This window comes from Carettochelys insculpta, chromosome 3 (assembly GCF_033958435.1).
Source record: "Carettochelys insculpta isolate YL-2023 chromosome 3, ASM3395843v1, whole genome shotgun sequence".
NCBI classification, from domain to species: Eukaryota; Metazoa; Chordata; order Testudines; family Carettochelyidae; genus Carettochelys; species Carettochelys insculpta.
In genome coordinates, this window is record NC_134139.1 from 193608623 (window position 1) to 193634146 (window position 25524).

General features: G+C 46.7%; 2 protein-coding genes across 3 annotated transcripts in view; one reads left to right on the top strand and one right to left on the bottom strand.

The window, feature by feature from the left end:
- Nucleotides 1-4358, bottom strand: part of WDCP (WD repeat and coiled coil containing) — a 41000-nt gene extending 36642 nt beyond the window's left edge. Inside the window, exons 1-2 of the mRNA XM_074988988.1 lie at nucleotides 4307-4358; nucleotides 3758-3836 (exon numbers count right to left, since the gene is read on the bottom strand). The gene's annotated coding sequence lies outside the window, so the exon portion shown is untranslated. The remainder of the gene's footprint in view (nucleotides 1-3757; nucleotides 3837-4306) is intronic.
- The window catches only part of FKBP1B (FKBP prolyl isomerase 1B), a 71220-nt gene that overhangs the window by 8656 nt on the left and 37040 nt on the right, over nucleotides 1-25524 (top strand). Inside the window, exons 1-2 of one of the 2 annotated variants that reach the window (XM_074988989.1) lie at nucleotides 6013-6192; nucleotides 13918-13965. In XM_074988989.1, coding sequence (XP_074845090.1) covers nucleotides 6156-6192; nucleotides 13918-13965 — 85 coding nt within the window. In that variant the 5' untranslated portion in view covers nucleotides 6013-6155. Of the gene's footprint in view, nucleotides 1-6012; nucleotides 6193-13917; nucleotides 13966-25524 lie in introns of those variants that run through there. The other variant, XM_074988990.1, reaches the window with a different exon arrangement.

Here is a 25524-nt window from a genome sequence, read left to right on the forward strand (position 1 = left end):
GTGGTGGGATTTTTTTCTGTCCTGCCTGTAAAAAGCTGAACATTACAAACAGATCATTGTACAGATGTTGCAGCAGAGAGACAGGTGGCAGTAGAAGGTGTCAGACATCATCTGATGAGGAGAGGCACAACAAGCAGCCAGCAGGGTGGTGACAGACAGACATGATGAGCAGTCAGCAGGGTGGCTGGTGGAGAGGTGCAGTGATCCAGCAGTTAACAGGACAGTGGCCAAAAGGTGCAACAAGTGGCCAGTAAGGCAACTGGTGTAGATTTATGGTGAGAGCAGGGAGCAGGTGGCCAGCGGGAACAAGAAGTAGTTGGCTGCTAGGAGTGACTTGTGAGTGGCTAGCAGGGTGGCTGGAAAGGAGGGGTGATGGGCAGGTAGGTGGCCAAGCAGTATAGAAAGTAAGGTGCCTCTTTATCTCCCTTTCCTCCCAGGGTGGGAGGTGAACTTCAAATATGCATCCCAGAACTCTGGGTTTGCCCTGACCAAGGATAACAACTGTGAGTGAGGTGCAGAGAAGGGTCAGGCAGGTAACAGGGACTTCCTGAGTTGCTGGATTTAAGGACTGGAGGGGGAAAAGGACACTGTCCAACCTACTTGGGGATGGATATTAAACTCATGGTTTATGGTTATGAACCCTGTTTGTGATCTTTTCCCAAATTAATGCCAAATTACTTCCTTTTTATTAAAAGTCTCCTTTCTACACTCAGCACCTGTGCTTTCGAGTGGGTAAGCTTTGTCTCTTAGAGGCACCCAGGTAAGGTGTGTAAATGGCCCAGGTTACTGGGGGGCCCAGGGTTCAAGCTGGTTATGTGTTGTATTAATGTTTTTTTTTTTCTTATGACCATAACCAAAATTTCTATCAGTTTGGATTACATTAAAGCAGGCTGGGGATGCCTGTTAATTGCAGGGATCAAAAGTGGGGCCTGACATAAAAAGTTTGCTCACCCCTGGATTAGATGACAGTAAGAGACCCTGGGAGTGAATTCGAGGAACTGTTTAGGGAGATTAGCATTCAGTGAAAGGTTTGATTATTTTTGTGTTCAAGTTTGGTTGGAAAATTATTATTTTGAAGTGTAGCCTGTGAAAAAGCGGGGAATAAAACACTAATTAGTATTTTGTTGGAATTGTCTGTAGCTTCTTTTTACTGCCACCACTCCATCGTAATCAACTTGATCATCATTTTCCCCCTTGCATGTAAGTGTAGTTGAAGGCTTTTTTGTTTATTTTAGGTATTACATGTGTTTATTGCATTGTTACATATAACTATTGAACTGTTGAATTATTTTATATCACTTCATAGGGAAATGTCAGGAACACTCTGCCGGTCTCAGTATTCACAGATTTTGCCATTCACAGTAATCTCAAGAACGTACCCTGCCTCAAATGGTGAGGGTCTCCTGTAGTGTCATGGACTTTATTGTGCCTGCCTTTCAACTAGCCATAATGTCAGTGACAGCTGCTCAGGGAATCAGTTCCCAGTTGAATCCCACAGCACCCAAGATGGATTTGCATGTGGGGACATCTTTTTCTCCAGATGGCTCTTGCTCCAAACAGTTCTCACCTGAGAGAGGCAGAGAACACTCCGTCACTCACTTCACTTTTGGAAAGTATCGGAGGGGTAGCCGTGTTAGTCTGGATCTGTAACAGCAACGAAGGGTCCTGTGGCACCTTATAGACTAACAGAAAAGTTTTGAGCATGAGCTTTCGTGAGCACAGACTCACTTCATCAGATGCTGGTCTTGGAAATCTGCAGGGCCACGTATAAATAAGCCAGAGCAAGGGATCATCGGGGATTTACAACCCATCCTGGACAATGATCCCCCACTTTCACAGGCCTTGGGAGGCAGACCAGTCCTTGCCCACAGACAACCTGCCAACCTGAAGCAAATCCTAACCAGCAACTATACACTGCACCACAGTCACTCTAACTCAGGGACCCATCCATGCAACAAACCTCGTTGCCAGCTCTGCCCACATATCTACACCAGCAACACCATTACAGGACCTAACCAAATCAGCCACACCATCGTGGGTTCATTCACCTGCACATCTACCAATATAATTTATGCCATCGTGTGCCAGCAATGCCCCTCTGCTATATACATTGGACAAACTGGACAGTCTCTACGTAAAAGAATAAACGCACACCAATCAGATATCAGAAATGGCAATATACAAAAACCCGTAGGAGAGCACTTCAGTCTCCCAGGCCACACAGTAGCAGACTTAAAAGCAGCTATCCTACAGCAAAGAAATTTCAGGGCCAGACTCCAAAGAGAAATTTCTGAGCTACAATTCATCTGCAAATTCGACGCCCTCAGCTCTGGCTTAAACAAAGACTGCGAATGGCTGGCTAAATACAGAAGCAGCTTCCCCTCCCTTGGTGTTCACACCTCCAGATCAACTGCTGGTAGTAAGCCTCAACCTTGTTATCCCCCACCCTTTCTCTGGCTTATTTATACCTGGCCCTGCAGATTTCCAAGACCAGCATCTGATGAAGTGAGTCTGTGCTCACGAAAGCTCATGCTCAAAATTTTTCTGTTAGTCTATAAGGTGCCACAGGACCCTTCGTTGCTGTTCACTTTTGGAACTGATTCCTGCTGCTTAGACTGACTGTTAAAATATGTTATGTTAAAATACAGAGAATGTCCTGAAAATACTTCTCAGAAAACACAGCGGACTTTGCTCAGCAGTGCAGATGGGCAAGGAACACATCATCTTGGGACTGTGTCCTTTGCAGTGGGGTCCTTTTCTAGCCAGGTGCTTCTGGCCACCATCATTATGATATCTGGAAGTGATTGTAGACAGAGTCCAGTTCATAGTCTTTCCCCCAGCAGCCAATTGTACTGTGCCCCCACTTATGAAACTTCATCCCCCAAGGGGGCCTACTCCCCATTTTGCACACACCTGATCTAATCATAAGAGGTGGTGGCCAAAGCACTTGGGGACAGGCCTGCCAAAGATGGGGGACAAAGGGGACAATTGCCTTGGGGCTTGACAATTCCAAGCTCCAGGCTGCCGCCACAGCTCCAGGCTGCTGCTGCTGCTACTACAGTAGTGTCTGAAACCTCAGACCCTTTGAATTGCCACTGGAGCATTGCTCATGGCTGTGAGGGGTGGTGGTAAAGGCACGCTGTGGTCTGGGTAGTGCTAAGGGCTGACTGCCTGAAGCCCCTTTTGGCTGAGGCCTCATCCCTTCTCGTGGCATGAAGCTGTGCTTTTCCTTCACATCTTGCCGTGGGACCTGCAGTGGCTGTTGGCTTCATGCTGGGGGAAAGGGGATTAATAGGAGTGGATTCGCAAAGGAACATTGTGATAGGAGCTGTTTAGTCTTTTTCTTTAACTCCTTAAACACTTCCCGGTACAACATCACTGCAGCTTCAATTTCCCTTTTAGCTTTCAGGCTTTGTTCCAATGAGGGATCATACTGCTAATACTGAAATACTACTGCAGTTTAGTGAACATTTTTACTAGGATGCCCTGAAAAAAGCATCATCATGCTGTATCGTGTGCTTGGGCTGGTGCGGTACAGCGCACCACAAAGATGCAAAACTGCAAATAGTATATTCCCAAGTGGGAGAGTTTTCTGTAATTCCTGTGGGCAATATCAGAATCCCTACAGAATTAATAACTATAGCTCTGGGACTAACATAGACATAAGTGTGAATACACAGACATAAAAACAATAACATATTTCAACATTTAAGTTTTGTAAAAATATAGTGATTAAGAGAAAAATGCAAATACTTACGTAAAATGTCACACTTGTACAGGCTTGGCGCAGAGAGGCATGCGTCTTCCAGTAAACAATATGAGATTGTTTCCCAGAACTAAAAACAGAGAATTGTCAGCAAAAATATTGCCCAGGAGATGATGGAAGTCTGAGATTCATAAGGATTCTGGTAGGCAGAAATATTTTGTTGGACACAAGCAATGCTCACTCTAATTGATTCCATCCATTTATTGTATTCTTCTATTCATGTGGGGAATAAATTTTTATATGCACTGAGGGATGCATGAATGCGCACCACCAGTAGAAACAAAAATCTAACTGTGGGTATTCTGCTAATCATCTGGGCAGCATTTGAATTCCTCTTGAGTGACCTCACAAAAGCATACCACTTACAGGGTACACAGAACTCCAGTATCTGAAATATGTGCCTCTCCCAGAGCTTTTACAACTTTTAATCCAACATCTCATTAAATTCTATTTTTGTTTAATGAATATATATTTTAGTACATATTTCAGACCCCCTCCTCAGACGCAAACATGGAAATATGATCATTTAGAGTGCCAGACCTGAGCAGAAGTGGTAAACATCACACTGTCATTTCAATCTATTCTGGGTGGAGTCAGGATTCCATGCCCTGCTTTCGCCATCCTTGCCCCTCTGCTGCAGCTGCATTTTTGTCATTTTCATCCTGGTGACTGTTCCTCCTTATTTGATGCCTTATGATGTAACCAGCAATGAAACTTGGAGAGCTTCTTCAGAATGTCCTGGGAACACATTGCACATTCCACAAGCATATTGGCTGGAGGTGGGAACAGCTCACACTCCACTGCCAGTTAGACCACTATTTCTTAAACTATGTTTTGTGGACCACTGGTGTTTCATGAACAACACACTGGTGCACTGTGAGTGTTTGGAAAAATAATGCAACATTTTGCAATCAATAACCATTTTACAATGATAAAGTAATAGAAACTACTACTACTACTTAAACCTTGTACCCCACATAGAGCATAAGTCATTTACAAGTCTCCTCCACTTCACTCTGTTCAGGGGCAAAACTAGCTGGCTCCAGGAGTAGCCCAGCTGTTGTCCTTCAATCTCAGCAGACCTTCTCCACATTGTCCAAGGTCTTCCCTTTTGCGTTTTCCTTGGGCGTGCCACGTGAGAGCTTGACGGACTACGCTGAATGATGGCTTTCTGAAAGTGTGTCCTAGCCATCCCCACTTTCTTCTCTTGATTTGAACATCAAGGGTTTCTTGTCTTGCTCTGTTCCAAAGCTCCTTATCTCTGATGAAGTCTTGTCATTTGATGTGAAGTAATGGAAAATGCTGAAAGATAATTTTATTTCTACATCTCACGAGCGTGGTAGGAGTCTGGCAACATAGCACGGTAGACTAACACTGTGCTAACTTCCTCTCTCCTCTAATCCTTCCCTATCTATACAGCGGTGCAGCAACTAGCAACGACATGCGGTGCATGTGCTATGCTGGTGTGGCAGCTATGCTGTCAGTCAGTTGCTTGATGTCAGCCAGTGTGCATGTGTGGCGTATTCATATGTATGCTGCATAAAAATACAGTTTGGTGTTCCGTGGTCTCAAAAAGTTTAAGAAACACTGGGTAAGAGGACAGAGATGCGAATTAGATGCAGCGGTGACAAAATATGGTACACCACAGTAGCTCCTCAATAGGAAGAGAAAAAAACAAGCAGACCAACAATTTCGTTAAGCCATGAGTTGCAGCTCACTTCATCAGATGCATGAAGAGAAGGAAAAAGAAACACAGATAGTAGGGATACAGAGACGGCAGCATTACAGAGCCTATTGCACCAGGCACCAAGGCAGGATGTGTCCTGGCGGCATGTTCCACTGGATTAGGGACTACTGAACTGGCGTCATCTGCCTTGAAGGGTGCATTTGGCAGAAGCAGTGCGTCGTTCTTGGCAGACCGTATATCTTACCCCAGCACCCAGGGGTGCAGCGTCCGCAAAGCTCTTTCAGGAGCACATGCTGTGCGCGGAAGGAGCAAGTACTTGCTGAAAGGGAACAGCACTAACGTGCCAAGTCCTGAAACGCTTCATGCAGCAGCAAATCTCAACCAACTACATCCTGGGAGGCCGGCCCCCGCTCCCACCCCCCAGCCCCTCCGAGAGTCCGCCTTCCTGTGCAGCTGAGAAGGGGGATTGGGTGAGGGAGAAGGGCTGCCCCCACTCCCCGCTTTGGCATTGGCTGGGAGCGCCTGATGGGCAGCTGCATGCTCCGTGTCAGTCCGCTCGGCAGGGGAAGGCATGCAGCGAAGGGTCTGGCTGAGCCGCGGCGTGGGGAAGGCAGCAGGGTAGTGACCAGCTGAGCACAGAGAGGGACCCAGGCAGCCGCAGCAAGAATTGCCCTGTACCTGCTGCAGACCTGCAGGGCAATCATGGGAGTGGAAATTGAGACAATCTCCCCTGGAGACGGTAGGGGCTGTCTGTCTGTCCGTCCGGCTGGCCGGCCGTCTGTGTGTCCCTCCCTTGATTTGCTTGTCCGCGGTACTAGCGGGTGTGTGTGTCTGGGATCACAAGAGAAGGAGGCCCCCCCACCCGGCACGGGGGGTGGGGCGGGGGCGGGACCCGGACCCGGGCTCAAGGGACAATGCAGAGGAAAGGGTTGTGGAGAGGGGGGCGTGGGATCGTATCGGAGGAAGGGGGCGCCCAGGAGTCTTTGGTTTCCAGAGCGGGGGGTGTTGCGGGGGTGTGTGTCTGGATGCGGGGTCACAGGGGGCAGAGGTTACAAGGGGGTCTTGCACTGGGGGTGGGGTTAGGGTATCAGAGGAGGGTGGAAATCTAGGAGTCCCTGGGGCGAGGAGTGGGGTTCAGCATGGGAGAAGACAGCAAACCTAGGCTCTGCAGAAGCAGGAAGGTTACCTGAAGTCACTGCAGGCTCGGGAGCTCTGGCCTCAAAAGATGACAGGCGGTCACATGAAGGGGACCCTGGGGGTGTCCAGCAGCTGAAGAAGAAATAGAAGCCTGCAGGAGAGGAGGGAGTTTGGGTGGTGACATCCCTAGTATCAACAAGGGCAAAGTCTGGGGGTTTGGGGGCAAGGTCTCTGGGGTCAGAGGAACAGGACGCGATTCTCTGGGATCAGTGGGTTGCAGTGTCTGCTGCTCCTTTGGTGGCAGCAGCAGAGGTAGTAAATGGTTTGGGATATTTCAATGGCATTTGCTGACAGCTGCGTAAATCCAAGTGCAGTGAAGTAATTTAGTAAGGAGAACAAATTATAGTTCAGTGCACAGCCACTTAAAATGTGAGCCTTAGTAGTCAGCAGCCAAAGTGATTCCAAACTGAACTTGCATGCTGGGTCCGGCAGCACTGGACCAGCAGCATCCAGGCAATTAATTTCTGTAGTGAGAGGGTGGAAGTCAACATAATAAATGATTTCTGATTAGTGTGGGTGGCTGCGGGGAAAGTTGGCATTTAACAGTCATGGTAACAAAGTTTCCTAGATTGATTTCCAAACCTTTTCATGACAGAGAGGTAGCCATGTTAATCTGTATTCTATCAAAACAAAAAAGCAGTCATGTAGCACTTTAAACATTAACAAAACAATTTATTAGGTGATGAGCTTTCATGCGACAGACTGTTCTCGTAAGGCTATCGAGCTGAAGAAGTGGGTCTGTCCCACAAAAGCTCATCACCTAATGAATTATTTTGTTAGTCTTTAAAGTGCTACATGACTGCTTTTTTGTTTTCATGAACAGTGAACCAGTTATGTCTGAATTACTTCAGATGGCACCAGCATTTTGACCAGACCAGCTGTTTTATCCCCATTTTAAATACTGTTATTGCACCTATAATGTTTACACTGGCTCCAGACTAGACAGTATATTAATCTTTGATTTTATGGGATCGCTTTTTCAAAACAAATTAATAGCTTCTCTGCTCTGGTGTAGAACATCATCCCCTATCTCCTGAAGACTGATGTCTTGAAAACATATTGCCCGGGACCCTAGTTTTCCACAATAACCTCCCAAAAATTTGCTGCAGAAGAAAACATTAAAATCCTGTGATTTCCCCCTCCCCGTGATTAAAAGTTTCCTTTCTGATCCATTTCCACATTGAATGATGCGTTATTTACCTGGATTGTATTTGCATTGTACAGTAATCCCTCAAAATGTGCAATTTTGAGATGCACTTAACTCACAGTAACATGAATTAAGTGCAACTCAAAATCCCACTCCCCCCCAGCCCTGGCTCAACCCACCCCCTGGCCCTGCGTGGCCTCAGTTCAACCCCCCCGCCTGCAGTCCTAGTTCAGCACCCCCCATGTAGTCCCAGTTCACCCCTCCTTCACACTCAGCTCTAGCTCAACCCCCCCAAAGGGCCATGCAGCCCTGTCTTAACTCCAACCCCTGCCCCCCTGCAGTCCTGACTCACCCCAGGCTTAACCCACCACCAGCCTTAACCCTCCCAACTGCCCACCCCCACAGCTCCAGGATTTACCTTTCAAAAGGAGCTCCAGCTGCTTCCCAGCTGCAGAACACGCGTTCCGCCAGGGAAAAAAAGCCGCCCCCCGACTTAGGCAAAATTTGAGTTATCTGAGGGTGCGTGGGAACACAACCTTCACATAACTCGAGGAAGTACTTTATGCGGTGGTGTTAGTGGTAGTGATCTCACAATAGTGCCTGGTGAGATCTGGGCCCCACTGTGTGATGCTTTGTACAGACACATAGGGTATGTTTACAGGGTGGTGTAAGTCCAGGAGTAGCTGGAATTGAATTCATGGACCCTGGCTCTGAAAGCACAGAGTTTGAGTGTCCACATTCATCGGCAACTTTAGGTTAAGAATTTTTGACCATGGGTCCCAAACCAGGGCTCCAATTATGTCCCAGACTACCTAAATCTACAAGTCCAAACAATCATATCCCAGACTACTTAGCACACTCCTCAGATGTGACCACTCTCTAGCCCTTTGTGCTGTGGCATGGGAAGAACTGACTGTTCATCCTGCTCATGGCAGGAAGTTGTTGCAGCCCACAAACATATTCATCTGAGCTGTGCTTTTGGTCTGCAGTCTCCTAGCAATCAGAACTAGGAACACGGAATCATCATTTGAGGAGCTTTTCTCTCTCAGGCTTTTGCTCCTGTTTCAGGAAATGGGAAGAGCTTTCGTGAAATGCCGTGGGACATTTTGGTGGCATTTTCTGACCTGCTGAAGATACCTGACAGAGTTAATGATGGTGGGGAGCCAGGAAGAGGATGATACAGACATGAAAACTCAAGCTGGCTGATGTGCCTCATGATTTTTAGTGTTGCCAGTGACTCCCTTGGCATAGACCAGTAATTCTGGAGCAAGGCCAGGAGCACAGACTGGTAGGATCACATTGCCATGCCACCAGCAGTGGGCTCAGAGCTTTTGCATGAAGAAAGCTGCATTTCTGGACCTTTGTGAGTAGCTCGTTCTGACCCTTCAGCATTCCAGTGACTCTTGAGGGTGGCCCTATTGGACCCAAAGCAGGTTGCTGTGGCTACCTGGAAGCTGGCTACCCCCAGAGTGCTGCAGGTTCATTGATAGTTATTTGGCTTTAGAAGTCAATTGTGGGTAAAGTGGAGGCAGAGGTTTCTGAGGTGGTAGGCATGTGATTTACCCTTAGGCAAGCTCATTGATGGGGGAAATGAGGAAGGGCAAAGGGGGCAACTGCACTGGGCCCCAGCCATTCTGAAAGGCCCAGTGCTCCCAGCAGGTGCTGCTGCTTTTGGAGCAGCAATGGTGCTTGGTGACCTGGGACCTTTAAATTGCCAATGGAGTGCCACATTGTGTGGTCTGGGCAGCTCTGAGGGCTGATGTGGGGAGCCAGTGTGGTGTGATTTGAGCAGCACTGAGGTGGCTACCCCTGGCCCCGCCCTTCTGCATGAGGCCCCACCCCCTGTAGGTGCCTGGAGCTGCCCCTCCCCCAACATGCCCAGGGGACCAGTGTGGCTGGTGGCCTCCCTGGCCAAAGGTGATCAGGATAAACAAAGGACGGTGGCTGTGGCAGTGGTGGCAATCCCTCGATTCGAGAATGCCCTCTCCCACAGGTGCACTTGCCTGCTGAGAGAAAGTTCTTTCTTTTGCCTTCCTTCTCTCTCTCTCTTTCTATCTTGGAGGGCAAAGGGCTCCTCCTCAAAGCTGGCCACTGCCTGATGGAGAATATGGCTCCATTGGGGTCAGCCTCGGACTTGCTCCTCCCAGCTTTGGATGTTCACATCCCTTTTCCTAAGAGATGCTTTTGGTGTGTCTTTGCAGCACTTCCTGTGACCACCGCAGGGTTCTTGACTGTAGGTCAGCTGAAAGTAGGGGGCTTGCTTTGGAAGGTGAGAATCTGGCATCCTCAACCAATGCCCAGCCCTGCGAAAGTGCTGCAAAAGGATCCTTCCTTTCATGTTCTTGGCTTCAGTGAGGAGTGTGGCGATCTTCGCACTTTGTGTGCAGGGTTTTCCTCTGGTTGGTAATCTACCTTGGTGAATAGGCTGGGACGTTATTCCCACCAAATGGCATTGCCATAAATGGAGTTACTGCCCCCACTGCCATTCTGGGGAAATCTTGCATGCTGCTCTCCTTGTCTTGGCCTATGAAACCAGATACAGTACTGATCTCAGATGGTCTGGCCAAAGAAAGTGTAATTACACTTGAGAGGTGTACAATGGTGGCTGAATGTAGCTTTGGTAGATTGAAATCCCACGGGTTTAGTCTACAGACCTCTTTGGATTCCGATGTCTGCATGATTCTGCCTTGTTGGGCTCTTCACAGTCTTTGTGAGGGGACAGGAGAGCAGTTAGCCCCTGAGTGGACCTGTGACTGTAGTGGACTGCTGAACTGGGACATTCCACCAGAAAGTGCACTGATCTCATAGCTGGATCAAGCCACCAAAATCAGGGATGCTCTGTGCTCGCACATAAGGACTTGGAAAAGGGAGAACTGTACATATATGAATGTTGTGGCCCCTCAGTGTTTACAACAAATGAGGTACTGTCACATCAGGCAAAGAAATGGGTGTGCATTGTCACTGCACATAGTGAGAGGGGGAAATATTGAGTGTCATGAATTTTTATCTCCCTTGGTTTGACCATTACTGTAATGTGTGGTGGGAGAGCATGCATTTACTATTGATTGCTATACACAGCTGTATGGAGAAATTGTGTTTGGATGCAACTTTTGCCCTTGCCCTGTGCTCGTCTTTATTATTCAAAAGCACATTACAAGATGTGATGTAGTGAGTGCAATAATCTTTCCTAATACCACACAAGCCATTATTTTGTGTTATAAAAATAACAAGATTAGAGTATTGCCAGGCAGACCTGCATACCAAAACAGTAATTCAGCAACACCACAACCAGTAATAAGACAAAGTGTATACCTCAGACTATGAACGGTGCAAACAGGGCCATCAAAAATCCCCAATTTTTGTGAGTCAGCCAGCATGTTTTCCTGTTTCTTTCTTGTGCATTTAGCATACACTTTTCACTGGTGCCTGGCTGAGGAGTCCTGCAAGGTATGGCAGACTGCAAGGAGAGGGATATCACTGCAGGGTGGAAATGTGCAGGGGATAATTTTGCCCTGTATAGCTGCTGTTTGGAGTTGTCCAAAGGGCTCCTGATATGCAGCTCATAGTACTATAGACTGGATTCAGTCCATGATGCAGGCACAGCAGGAGCCTGCAATCTTGTGGCCATTGGCAAAAGCAGCCACTCAAAACTATTTTTTGCTGTTTCCGTTCCTTCAGCCAATGTGCCTGTTCCAGGAACTGAAATTCAGGTGTCTACACCCATGCTGCAATTCTGTCTCAACATTTATGCCACTGAAGTATTCAAGCTTATGGTGACTGAACAGCACATCTCTGAGTGGAGTGGCTGGTCAGCTACTGAGGTGACCTTGAAAAATGCATCCTTCAAAACATGGCTACCTCGCTGGAGTGCCTTCTGTGGGAAGAATTCCCAGCTATCAGCACCTGGGATTGGGGCAAAATTTGTGGGGGAATGAACAGGATGTTCTGTTAGTGCCCATGTGGGTTACTGCCTTTTCACGATTTCTGGTGCAGCCTGTGGTGGCTGCATGGAAACACACACGCTAATGCGGACTCAGAAAACTCCAAACCAACAGCTTTTCAATGTGTTTCTGGACTGCACAAAAACCGCAAGCTGTAGTTTAGACAGGTGATTTTGTCACCTCTGGGCTACACTTACCTTACATGGATTACATTTCAACCATGCTCCTCCCCTGGACAGTTCACTGTCTCTGGTTGGCTCATTAACACCACTGGGTTAGTACAGAGCAACATACTAACAGCAGAGGCAATATGAGGTTCTTATTTTTACCACTGGCACATCTTAGCAAGAATGTTTGAGTTTATGGTAATGCTTCATTTTTAAACGCTTGTGTTGCATTTCCCAGACTCCATTTTGAATTCCACATGGTCGTGGTGAGACACCAAAGAGTTGGTAGGCTGTCTGGTGTTAGTGATACTTGCTGCTGTCCATGGCTTGTAATAACATTTGCATTGGTTCATAAATAAAAACTCCCCCCCACCGTCCCCCAGTATATATTAATAAAGCTAAACATAGAGCCAGAAACTTTCCAGACTCTGAGGTGAGTTCTGTGTCTTCCCTCTCCGCTGCTGGTTCAGTGGCTGGCTGCTCATTGACATGGGGCAGGGGATGTCCAGAAGGTTCCCAGAGTAAGGATCCAGGATGTGCTGCAGCTGCTCCAGGGTCCAAATCCTCCTTGGGGACCAGTTCAAGTACCTGAGTCAATTTGCTAGCTTGATCCCATGCCTATTGGATCCCCTCTGGTATGCGGCTGGGTCAGAAGATTGCAGACCTGGCTGACCGGACTGTCATGGAGCTCTGTTGGCTCTGTACTTGGCATACTGTCCAGCACCCAGTCCAATTCCTCCTAACAGAAGCCAGACATTAGCACATTCTCAGAGGTGCATTTTTAATCTCTGGATTTCTGGTAGTTGATTTTGAGCTGCTTAATCTGCTCACTGCATTGGGACAGTGGTCCAGTAAATTTCCAGTGCTGCCAGTTTCTTTGCTACGTCCTGGAAAACGGTGTCGTTCCTGGTGCTCTGACTAAAATCAAACTTTCTGTTCACTTGGCACCAGAGAACCACCAAAATTGGTCTGTGCTCTCCCGACTAGGAAGCATTGCACAAAGAATTGCTGGTCAGGAGCCAGTCTGACAACCAAACAGGGTTCAGCCAGGTGAACAATGATTATAATTATGGCTAAGATTAGGTCGCAGGTATCTTTGGTAAGAGTCTTGAAGAGTTGCAGGCAATAAATCAAACTTCACAGCTACGATGGGTCCAAGGCTCTTACCAAAAATACTCCTGATTCAGTCACTACTTCTGGGGCTCCACAGCTTTGAGGGTCTGTGCTGGGTCGATGCCTGCTCCAGAGCTGGTTGTCCGCTGGCTGCTGTTTCTGGGGACTGCTCTCCAGATGGCTTCTGGGCACCCTAGGACTGCTGCTGCTTAGGCGGTTCCTAGGGCACTCCCAGGTCTGGTGCATGGGCATTTCTTGGAGCTAGCTACTGTTCTGACTGTCTCCAGAGTCAGCTGCCCAGGGCCACCTGAACAACAGCCTGGTGTGACTGGCCCCAGGGCTGCCCTTAGCACTGCTGCATGGGCATTCCCTGGAGCAGTTCCTGAGATGACTGCTTGAGCAGGCTGGGGGACCAGCTGGACCTGGGTCACTCCAGCAGGGGCTGATGTGGGTGATTATGGAGGTTCAAGCAGCTGGCTCCAGATTGTCCCAGCAGTGGCTTCTGCAGGTAGCTGTAGGGCACTGGAGCAGCTGGCCTCAGGGGTGGCTGCTCAGGTGGCCCTGACATCAGCCACAGCAACTGCTGCAGAAGTTATGGAATCCGTGACTTCCATGGATGAATTGCACCATTAGTTATAATTCATTATGTCTTTCCAGAGGCCATCTCCCTGCTGTGGTAGGGTGTAGTTTGCAATCCGAGGACAAATCAGACATTAAAGCTACTGAGCAAATATATTAGTTTTGACAGAAAGGAGAAAATCACAGTAATTGAAGAAAAGATGTCTTGCTAAGCTGAAGCAGCAGGAGTCAAACCGCAGTCCAGCCTCCTGAGAGCACCTCTGTTAAAAGTCAGTGTCCCCCAGAAGATGGTTAATCAAAGACTTTTCTATTTTTAACAGGACGGACATTTCCAAAGAAGGGCCAGACGTGTGTGGTGCACTACACAGGTGAGACGTGCTGAGTGTTCTGTCCCAGCAGCTTTGCACTTTAGGAACCATTTGTCATTACAGAATTCGTTATCATATTTTTCCTCTTTCTCTGCCCCTTTATTGCCTTTTATATTGTTCTGATCAGTATCCAGAAAGCTTGACTCTTGACTGGGCTGCTCTGACTGTGGTGCCCCAATGTGCATGCTATTCTTTGCTAAGTGGAATGTTTAATAGCGTATATTTAATAGAGGACACCACGTGGGCCTGATTCTCCTCTCCATTGCACTAGCCTTTGAAGGCAAGTGGAAAACACATGTTACACTGTGGAAGCCCAGGGCCCCTCTCTCCATTCTCTCAGACCCTGGGGTCATTTATTGATATGCAGTGATACTGCTTCTCTCCTTTGACTTTATATAAGGCAAAAACATGTATCCCAGATATCAGGGATAAATCTACTCCTGTGCAGAGGGAGCACTACAAAGGCTGTCCATCACTTATGTCCTGCTTTGAGAACTTAAATGGATCTCAGTGTTGCCTGTTGATGCTCTTCCATTGTGTGTAAATACTTAAGGCTACAGTTATACTACAGCGATCTGTTGACAGAAATCACTGCTGGAAGAGATTTCTCGACAAAACTCCTGTTGACAGATTGTGGCCACACACAAAAACCAATCAAGAGAGCTCCACTCTCTCGACAGAGCTGCTGGACTGCCCGGCCACTCTCTCGACAAAACAGGCACTCAGAAGCACAGCAGACAGGGCTGCCCATTGTTCTGGAGGCCCTGTCTGTCAACAGAAGGCCAACACCAAAGCATCCAAGCAGCTTTTTTTGTCGACAGAATCTGTCAACAGCAGCATTCTGCCTCAAAGCTGCCAGAACACTGCTGGCAAAAGTGTTGTGTTTTGTCCAGATCCCATTTTTTGCGTGCACACTCAACAAGTTTTGTCAAAAAACCTGAGGTTTTGCTGGCAAAACTCACTACTGTAACAACCATAGCCAAAGAGTCACTGAACTAGGGAGAGTGAGGATGACTCTGTAGCCTAGTAACTAGAGCATCCACCTGAGAGATAGGAGACTTGACATTTACTCCCCTTCTCCAATGACAGTAGTGTCTTGTGTATTTAGATTATGTGCAGTCTAGGGCAGGAACTATCTCTTACTTTGTGCGTGTAAACACCTAGTACTTTGAGGCTGGGTCTCATTTGAGTTTGCAAGGTGGTACTGTAATATCAACAATAATAACAGTAAGGGATCAAAGTGGCATTAATACTGGTGCACCTCAGTATTAGGGAAGTATTTTTCTAGTCAGTAAGTTCTTGGTGTGGGAAGTCTGTAGTGGCAGCTTGTCAGAGCAAGCTGGCTGGAGGTGATGGAAGAAGTGTGACTGTCCACTGAACAAGAGCTTGAACATTTTTAGCGTTTGTCACATTCTTTCTGACTTTGCATGCTTTGTCTAGTGGCTAAAGCACAGGGTTAGGAGCCAGGAATTCTAGACGTAAGTTCCTGCTGAGGCGTGCAGCCGTGCAGCTTTCCATTACGCCCAGCACAGGAGCTGTTAATGCACACTCCGAGGCTCAGAGCTGCAGTGAGGGGGAGATGCCTGTCCCCAAGGGCACTACTCCCATCCAGTCCCAGCAAAGACTTGCTACGGCTGGCAGAGTGGTGCCCCTTCTTGCCAGCTCCAGCTTGGACCTGCTGTGGCTGGGGGAGAGGAGTCTTTCCCTGCTGGCCCCGCCATCAGGGAGCTGCTGTGGCTGGGACAGCTCTGCTCTGGGGCCAGCAGGGAAGCAGCCAGAGCAGCAGGTCCAGCTCCTAGGGTGGTGCCCCAGGACAGGCAGGCACCAGGCAGTTGCCTTAGCTCTGTTGCCCAGGAGCCAACCTCTGCTCCATCCTGAGTCCCCCACCCCAAACTGGAATCATAGAATCATAGAACAATAGAGCTGGAAGAGACCTAAAAAAGCCATCGAGTCCATCCCCCTGCTCTAAGCAGGACCAAACCCATCAGATCAGCCCCTCCAGGGCTTTGTCGAGGCGAGACTTAAACACCTGCAGGGATGGAGACTCCACTACTTCCCTGGGTAGACCTTTCCGATGCTTCACCACCCTCCTAGTGAAAGAGTTTTTCCTAATGTTCAACCTGGACCTTTCCAACCACAACTTGAGACCATTGTTCCATGTTCTGCCATCCGTGACCACTGTGAACAGCCTCTCTCCAGCCTCTTTGCAGCCTCCCTTCAGTAAGTTGAAGGCTGTTATCAAGTCCCCCCTCCGTTTTCTCTTCTGCAGACTAAACAGTCCCAATTCCCTCAACCTTTCTTCATAAGTCATATGCTCCAGCACCCTAATTATTTTGGTCGCCCTCCACTGGACCCTCTCCAATGTATCCACATCCTTCCTATAAATGGGGCCCAGAACTGGATACAGTACTCCAGATGTGGCCTCACCAAAGCCATATAAAGAGGAATAATCACTTCTCTGGATCTACTGGCAACGCTCCTCCTGATGCAACCTAATATGCCATTAGCTTTCTTGGCTAAAACAGCACACTGTTGACTCATGTCCAGCTTCTCATCCACTACAACTCCCAGATCCTTTTCTGCAAAACTACTACCGAGCCAGTCGGACCCCAGCCTGTAACAATGCTTGGGATTCTTCCGGCCCAAGTGCAGGACTCCGCACTTGCCCATATTGAACCTCATCAGATTTCTTGCAGCCCAGTCTTCCAATTTGTTTAAGTGAGTCTGGACCCTGTCCCTACCCTCCAGCCTATCTACCTCTCCCCCTAGCTTAGTGTCATCTGCAAACTTGCTGAGGGTGCAATCCAATCCCTCATCCAGGTCATTGATAAATATGTTGAACAGAACAGGACCCAGAACCGAACCTTGGGGCACTCCACTAGAAACCTACCGCCATCCCAACATCGATCCGTTGATCACTACCCTCTGGGCCCGACCTTCTAGCCAGCTTTCTATCCATCTTACCGTCCATTTATCCAATCCACATTCCTTTAACTTGCTGACAAGAATATTGTGGGAGACCGTATCAAAAGCTTTGCTAAAGTCCAGATAAATCACATCCATTGATTTTCCCCTATCCACAGAGCCAGTTATCTCATCGTAGAAACTAATCAGATTGGTCAGGCATGACTTGCCCTTCATGAATCCATGCTGACTATTCCTGATCACTCTCCCCTCCTCCAAGTGCCTCAAAATGACTTCCTTGAGGAGCTTCTCCATGACTTTTCCAGGGACTGATGTAAGACTGACTGGCCTATAGCTCCCTGGATCATCCTTCTTCCCTTTTCTAAAGATGGGCACTACATTTGCCTTTTTCCAATCATCTGGGATCTCTCCCGATCTCCACGACTTTTCAAAGATAACGGCCAAGGGCTCGTCAACAACATACGCCAACTCCCTCAGAGCCCTAGGATGAATTAGGTCTGAGCCCATCGATGTATGTACATTTAGCCTTTTTAGATAGCTCCTAACCTGTTCTTTCCCCACCAAAGGTTGTCCACTTTCATCCCACAATGCATCACTTATCACATTAGTCCGGGAGCTGTCTTTGTCCATGAAGACAGAGGCAAAGAAAGCATTAAGTACTTCAGCTTTCCCTACATCATCTATCACTGGGTTACCTCCCTCATCCAGTAGGGGCCCCACCCTCTCTCTGATCACCTTCTTCTTGTTACCATGCCTGTAGAAACTTTTCTTGTTATCCTTCACATTCCGTGTGAGTCACAATTCCAGTTGCGCTTTCGCCTTCCTGATGACTGCCCTACATTCTCGAGCTATACGTTTATACCCCTCCCTAGACATCTGTCCCAGTTTCCACCTTTTGTAAGCTACCTTTTTGTGCCTACGTTTTCCAAGGATTTCCCGATTAAGCCAATCTGGTCTCCTACCATATTTACTTCTCTTGGTGCGCATTGGGACAGTTTCTTTCTGCGCCTTCAATAGGGCTTCCTTAAAATACTGCCAGTTTTCGTGGAGTCCTTTTCCCTTCACGGTAGCATCCCAGGGGATTCTGCCCATCAGGTTCCTGAAGGAGTCAAAGTCTGCTTTTCTGAAGTCCAAGGTGTGTAATTTGCTGCTCTCTTTCCTTCCTTTGGTCAGAATCCTGAAGTCTACCATCTCATGATCACTCCTTCCCAGGTTGTCCCCCACCTGTACCTTCCCTGTTAGTTCCTCCCTGTTTGTAAGCAGCAGGTTGAGCCGCGCACAACCTCTGGTCGGGTCCTTCAGCGCTTGTACCAAGAAGTGATCCCCAACATTCTCCAGAAATTTCCTGGACTTCTTGTATATCGCCATATTGGTCTCCCAACAGATGTCAGGGTGATTGAAGTCCCCCACGATAATGAGAGCTCGCAATCCAGAAACTTCTCTCAGTTGTTCAAAAAAAGCCTCATCTACCTCATCTCATCCTGATTTGGCGGCCTGTAGCACTCCAGCACTTTCATCCCCTCCAGCACCTCCACCCTGCAACCTACAGCTCCCTCCTGTGTTCCAAATCCTTCGATCCCACCACCCAGCCTAGAGCCCTCTTCTGCATCCCACACCCCTCATGTCCACAGCCCTTGAACCCCAATCCTCTGTCCCAGCCTTGGGCCCCTCATTCGTAGGCCCATCCCAGCATCCACACCCCTAGCCAGAGCCCTCACACTCCTGCACCCAGCCCTCTGCCCCAGGCCTGACTCTCCTCCCACACTCAGAACCCCTGGGCCCCTCTCTGGCCACATGAATTTGTTATGAGTGCTAGTTTGACATGTTGCACATCACCTCCTCACTAGTGCACATAAGAAAGTTCATTCCCCTCAGGGCTGGAAAATATTGGAACATGGTTCTGAGCCATGTTCCTGGCACTGCTGCTGAATTGCTGTGTGACCTCAAACAGACCTTGAATACTTAGGCTCAAATTCAGCCTTTAGTTATAGGAGAGGCACCTCTTACCTGATTGTAATTGAGGCTAGAACTGAGCCTTTTATCTTTCTGTACTCTGTTTGCTCATCTGAAATTGGGATAATACTACAGTTAGCCACTGTGGGGGAATATTACAAGCCTCAGTTCATTAATGTTTGTGTCATGCTGTGAGGGTTTTGTCTGAAGGCTGCTACCACAGTGCATATTACAGGATTATTTATTTATTAAACATCTTTCAGAGCAGCCCTTTGCTGGTGGCTGCAGACTTAATTAATGTCCACTGGGAAATCAGTCAGTTTCTTTTTAAAACACATATGATCAGGTAGCTCTCTGGACTACTCAGTATAGCACTCTCGACTACTGATTTCAATAGAACTATCCAAGCTCACCCAAGTTTAGATTTGGCCCTGTCTTTAAGGCAGAAATAATACATCGTGCTCTTGTCTTTTTCTTTTTGCTTGCATTAGTGGACTGGGGGGACACTGTTGTCCTCCCTTTGCCATGTTACCAAACGTTGCATATTTATGTGTACATTACCAAATTGTAATTTTTGTTCCTGGTGTGGACTGAAAGCTCTGGTTGCAACTGTGGGTCCTTGAAGATGCTACAGAAAGCCACAAGCTGAATTGTATCTTTTGATTGCACAAGTTGACTGCATAATGTGCAGCTTATTGGCAGTTTATGAAATGTGCTTGATTTATCATGATGAAAAAAGAAAAAAAATTCCATTTAACACAACACAGATTTTTATGGAGTTTTATTGTATGTGTCTAGCAAAAAGAGTACAATTTTCTGTGTACGTTCTTTGGGGCAAAATCAATCCAGACTTTAAAATGTATTCTTGTCATAATGCTTGGAGATCTCTGGGCATAAAACCAGATTCCCATCTAATCGAGACTGATATAATTCCCAAGTAACACCACTGAATGGAATGGAATTACACCACTTTTTCAGGTGAGAATCTGGCACATACTGCTTAATGTTTGCATGGCTTGATATACATTCACCCAATGTGGAAGTGCTCTGTGTCAGCATTGATGGAAAAGTCTCAGGCTTGGGCTACATGAGGGTAGACAGTCAGTTTCTGATATGCAATTCTAGCTACGCCATTAGCTAGAATCGACGTATCAGAATCGACCTTCTTACCTAGTGTAGATTGGGGCTGTTCAGTCTCGCGCTGATGCCCCTTACTCCACACAACAGCATGGAGTACCAGGATCGACACCTGAGCCCAGAGAGATCAATTTTGTTGCATCTTAACACACGCAGCAAAATCGAACTTGGGAAGATCAACCACACTGTGTCGATCATCAGTAAGTGTAGATGCACCCTAATATTAGCCCAGTCCTGTTTTCAAATACACACGTGAACACCCTGTATATCAGTGAGTGTTGTGCTTGTGTATACGAGGAAAGACTTAGCCCTCAAGAAAGAAGTTTAATCAACATTCTTTAATTAGCTGCCTGTCTGATTTTGGAATAGATAGTGAAAATAGAAATTAGAGCTAGCATTAATAAAACCAGTGGTGTAGCAGACTATATAACTGAGCCTTGAAGGATAGCCAGGCAAAACTTGCCTGGCTATAAGAAACTTAATTGTTTACAAAGCCTTTCCAACATGTCTTGTACAATAGGTTATGATGCCTATTCATATGGTGTGATGCCTCCCAATTCTTCATATTTTCTCGTAAAAGTCATATGCCTCTTTAACTTAGCCTAGCTTGAAAAGATGAAAGCTTTTCATATCTGCAAAGATCTGAGTGGCAGACTAAGACCAGCAAAGGTGTATCCCAAGTCTGTGAAGAAGAAAAACGTGGCTTGTCCTTTTCAGTGTGAAACATGAGATCCCCACTGGCAGTCTGCAAATATTAAGATTCTCAATGAAGTCAGTGAAATTTTCATTTTTGCTCTTTTACCATAGATAAGTTAATATATGGGAATATTTTAATGGAGAGTTTGTTACTGAGTGACTAGTGCCTCGGACTAGGAGTTAGTGGGGACCTCTAATAATTGACTTGCTTCCTCTGTCCCTCAGTTTTGAAATTTGTAAGACATGGAGATGGTACTTCAGAGGGTTGTCTTGAAACCTAATTAATGGTCACACAATGTTTTCAGAGTCTCTTGTTAGAAGAAACTATAGCTACATCTACATTACCCCTGAAGATTGAGCTGCTCTGGGTCAATCTTCTTGGGTTTGGTTTCACATGTCAAGTAGGGATGTATGAAATCAACCTATCGGGGTCAACAGTCAACCTCTGTGATCCTAGCTATCACAAGGACCTTCTTCAGTGAGGATGGCCAGGTCAGTAGTTTTCAAGTAAGTCAATTCTACCTATGCAATTGCAGTAGCTAGAATTGCATATCTGAAATTGACTTATTTTCCTAGTGTAGCCCTGGCCTGTAGAAGTGGGAAAAGATTGTGCGAATGGAGAGAATACACAGATCTTATAAGCAAAATATAGTCGCTTCAACAATCCAATGAATGAGTGAATTGGAAATCTCAGTTCATTCCCTAGTGGAAAAGGGTCCACATCATAAAATCAGTCCTCACATTGTCCTGTTCTTGCGCCCTTAAGCCAGGTCTACACTAGGGAAGAAAATTGACCTAAGATACACAACTCCAGCTCTGAGAATAGCATAGTTGGAGTTAACATACCTTAGGACGAATCTGCCATTTCCAGTGTGGGAGGTTGGCAAGGAGAAACTCTTCCATCAACTTCCTTTCGTCCTTGCAACTGTGACTACACAAGGAGCACTTGGGTTGACAGGGAGCACCCTCAGCATTCGATTTAGTGGGTGCATACTAGACCTGCTAAGTTGAACCCCGGAAGATGGACTTCTGGCGCATCGACTTGGCAGTAAGTGTAGACAAGTCCTTACACTGAGCAGTAGCCTACTATGCAGCAGTCCTATTGCTTGAAGTGAAGTTACTTGCAGAGTTAGGTGCCGCTTAGTGTGAACAGCGTTAACAGAATTAGACCCAGAACTGGCACAAGATGGCAGGCTTGGTGGCTATTTCAGCTGAGAGATAAGAAGTGACTAGGCATGTAGACTTCTTTATCACTTTAGCTCACTGTATGTCTGCAGGTCAGTGTTTTCACACATGATCTGCATGTAGAGGAGAAACCAGCACCACTGCTAGAACTGGGGAATCTTCTAACAAAACAGTATTTTATTAGAAGTGCCAGTTTGCCACAGTTTCACAGTAAAAGGCTGGTTTCTATGCTTTTCTTGACAGGAAGTGGTTCTCAGGTTGACAGTAGAAGTCAGAGAACAAGGGAGAAGCTGAGTTAAAGGGAGTGAGGACTGGAATATAGACTCCCCCACCATCCCCCAGCCTGTCTTCTCAATAAGATCCCTAACTATTGAGCTATTGGCTATTTGAGGGGTATTGGTTTTCTGGGCCAATTATGAATGTTCTCAGAGACATCCCAACACAGAGCAGCAAAACTCATGAAATTTCAAAAAATAATTGCAGAGTGGGAAGGCTGTATTCCACCCTGCTCAAACTGCTGCCCATTGTAGGGGTAAGTAGAAGACTTTCGTGTCCAGGGCTTCTCCGTAATCCCAACAACCATAAAACTCAGTTGAGAAAAACAAAGGACCTAGCTTCTTTTATGCAGATTTGAGATGACTGAAGAGATAACAAAAGATAGCAGAAGATAACAAAAAAGGCACTTTCTGCTCAGTGCATGGCTTTGCACTCATTACAAGATAGCTTCCACAGTTCGGAGACTACCAGCTTTTCTTTTCTGGCGAAGCACCCATTGAACTCAATAGGAGTTCCTTTCAGGGAGGATTTTCTGCATCAAGGTACCTCCGTTTGTGCATTGAAATTAAATTGCTAGGAAATAATTAAGCCCCCAGCTGTGTGTTCCATGAAAAACTATAGCAAGTTGATATTAAATCAAGAAAAGCTGCAAAGGTGCTTATGTAAGGTAACAAAGAAGTAATAGCCGCTGTTCATCAGACTGAGCTGAGTGCTAATCTGGGGCAACACAGTCTTGCAGAATAATTGACTGCTCTTTCAGACTGAAGGTTGCTGGCTCCCATTTGCACATGTTTACAGTGACCACAGTTATGTTCACTCTGCACATTTCTAGCTCATGTAAATTTAATGCCTGGGATCTGAAAGCTCTGTAATAATTGATGCCAAGTAGAATGCCAGATTCAGATTTTCACCAAAATGAAATAGATTTCTAATGGGTTTGTATAAGAAGAGTTCCACAATGATTCAGACTTCTGAGTCCATACTGAACCAGCACCAGCAAGATGTGAAGGAATTTTATGTTTAAAGTACCATCCTTCAAAGAAAATTTAAAACATAGTCCTAGCTGTTTCAGGGCATTGTAAATCCTATATTACTCATTCACAGAATCATAGGGTTGGAAGAGACCTCGTGAGGTCACTGAGTCCAACCCCTTTCTGAAAGCAGGAGCAATCCCTAAAAAATCATCCCAGTCAGGGTTATGTCGAGCTGGGATATAAAGACCTCTAGGGAAGGAGACTCTACCATCTCTCTAGGTAACCTATTCCAGAGCTTCACCACTCCTAGGCTACCTCTACACTGCATTCCACTTTTGGAAGTGGAATGCAAATAAGTGAGACTGGAAATGCAAATGAGGCACAGATTTACATATCTTGCACCTCATTTGCATATTTGTGTGCCATCTCGCTTCTGGAAGAGGCTTTTCCAGAAGCCAAAACAGCCGTGTAGATGGGGTTCCTTCAGAAACAAACCCTGTTTTTGAAAGAACCCTTCTTCCAGAAACAGAATCAGAAGAAGGGTTTTTTGAAAACAGGGTTTGTTGTTGAAGGAACCCCGTCCACATGGTGGAACACAGTGTAGACATAGCCCTAGTGAAATAGTATTTCCTAATATCCAACTGTGACTGCTTCCACTGCTCCCACCACAGCTAGAAACCATTGCTCCTTCTGTCATCTGTCACCACTGAGAACAGCCCCTCTCCATTCTCTTTGGTAACATGAGAATATATAATTCTGCTTTTATGCTCTGATTAATATTTTCTCATTCTTTTGTTTTGGAGGGGATGTAATGGGTAACTGACAACAGCTCTGGAAAGGCTACAGCTACTTCCTCCATTGTTCTGACCGGGGAATTTTTGAAGTGGGCAGACAGTGGCATAGATAGCTTGCACCTTCAGGAATGTGCCCTTCCTTGATGTTTCAGTGGTGTCACTTTGCACCTTGCCTCCAGTCAGTGAGCAGCAAGGCAGGTGCATAATTCCTGTCCTACTGCCCAGGACAGTCAGCAGTGCTTCTGCAGCACACAGCTGAGTGCTATCATCTGTATTACCTAAGTGGTTCCCTTTTTCAGAGTGTCCTGTTCACCTCCTGGCCTGAACCCAGGGACACGATCCTCTTTCTGAATCTTGAATTCCTGAGTCAGGGCTTCTGGTATCTGTAAGGAAAGGCAGTTAAGGGGCCAGGCCACCATGCTGAAATGAAAAGCACATGTTAAAAAAAGATTCTTAGCCCAATAACCCCTTAGCCTGTTTGAAGTGAAAACCTTTAAATGTCTAATTTCCTTTTCCTCATTTATGCTTCATGAGTCAAATTCTTGGATCCAGACAGAGGTTTTAAACACAGCAGGTTGCAGCCAAACAAAGAACCAAATTCTTCATGGATGTAAGATGGCATAATTCCGTTGTAAGCTACAGAGCTGCACTTCTTATGCCAGCAGTGAATATGGCCATTGCAATAGCAGCCTAAAATTTAGACTTGGATTTTAATCGCCCCAAATTCCAGGGCAAATCTGGAATTTTGGTTAGTTCCATTACAACACAGATATCATTTCATCTGAATAGCTAGGCTCTTTTACCACGCCCCCCATCAGAGTATCTGAGAACCTGATATATGAAGCTCTCATCCATGGTTAGGGTCTGGATCAGACTCACCTCTGATTGTGGTTTTGTTTACATTTCACATTTCTTTCTATTTATTGAAATTAAATTGTTAAGAGTCATTTTCTGGGTCTTCTCTAATAATAAGCATAATAATAGTAATAATAATACTTACCTCTTAGAGAGTGATTTTTACATGTGGATCTCAGAGCACTTTAGGGGAGAGTTCATTATTATGATCCTTGTTTTACAAGTGGTGAAACTGATGCACAGGAAGAGGTATAGCAACTCCCCTAATGCTCCCAACAGGCTAATGTCAAAGCTGGGAAGAGAATCCATAGCTGTGTCTACACGTGCACGCTACTTCGAAGTAGGGGCACTAACTTTGAAATAGCGCCCGTCGCGGCTACATGCGTCGGGCGCTATTTCGAAGCTAAGTTCGACGTTAGGCGGTGAGACGTCGAAGTCGCTAACCCCATGAGGGGATCGGAATAGCGCCCTCCTTCGACGTTCAACGTCGAAGTAGGGACCGTGTAGACGATCCGCGTCCCGCAACGTCGAAATTACCGGGTCCTCCATGGCGGCCATCAGCTGGGGGGTTGAGAGATGCTCTCTCTCCAGCCCCTGCGGGGCTCTATGGTCACCGTGGGCAGCAGCCCTTAGCCCAGGGCTTCTGGCTGCTGCTGCGGCAGCTGGGGATCCATGCTGCAGGCACAGGGTCTGCAACCAGTTGTCGGCTCTGTGGATCTTGTGTTGTTTAGTGCAACTGTGTCTGGGTGGGGCCCTTTAAGGGA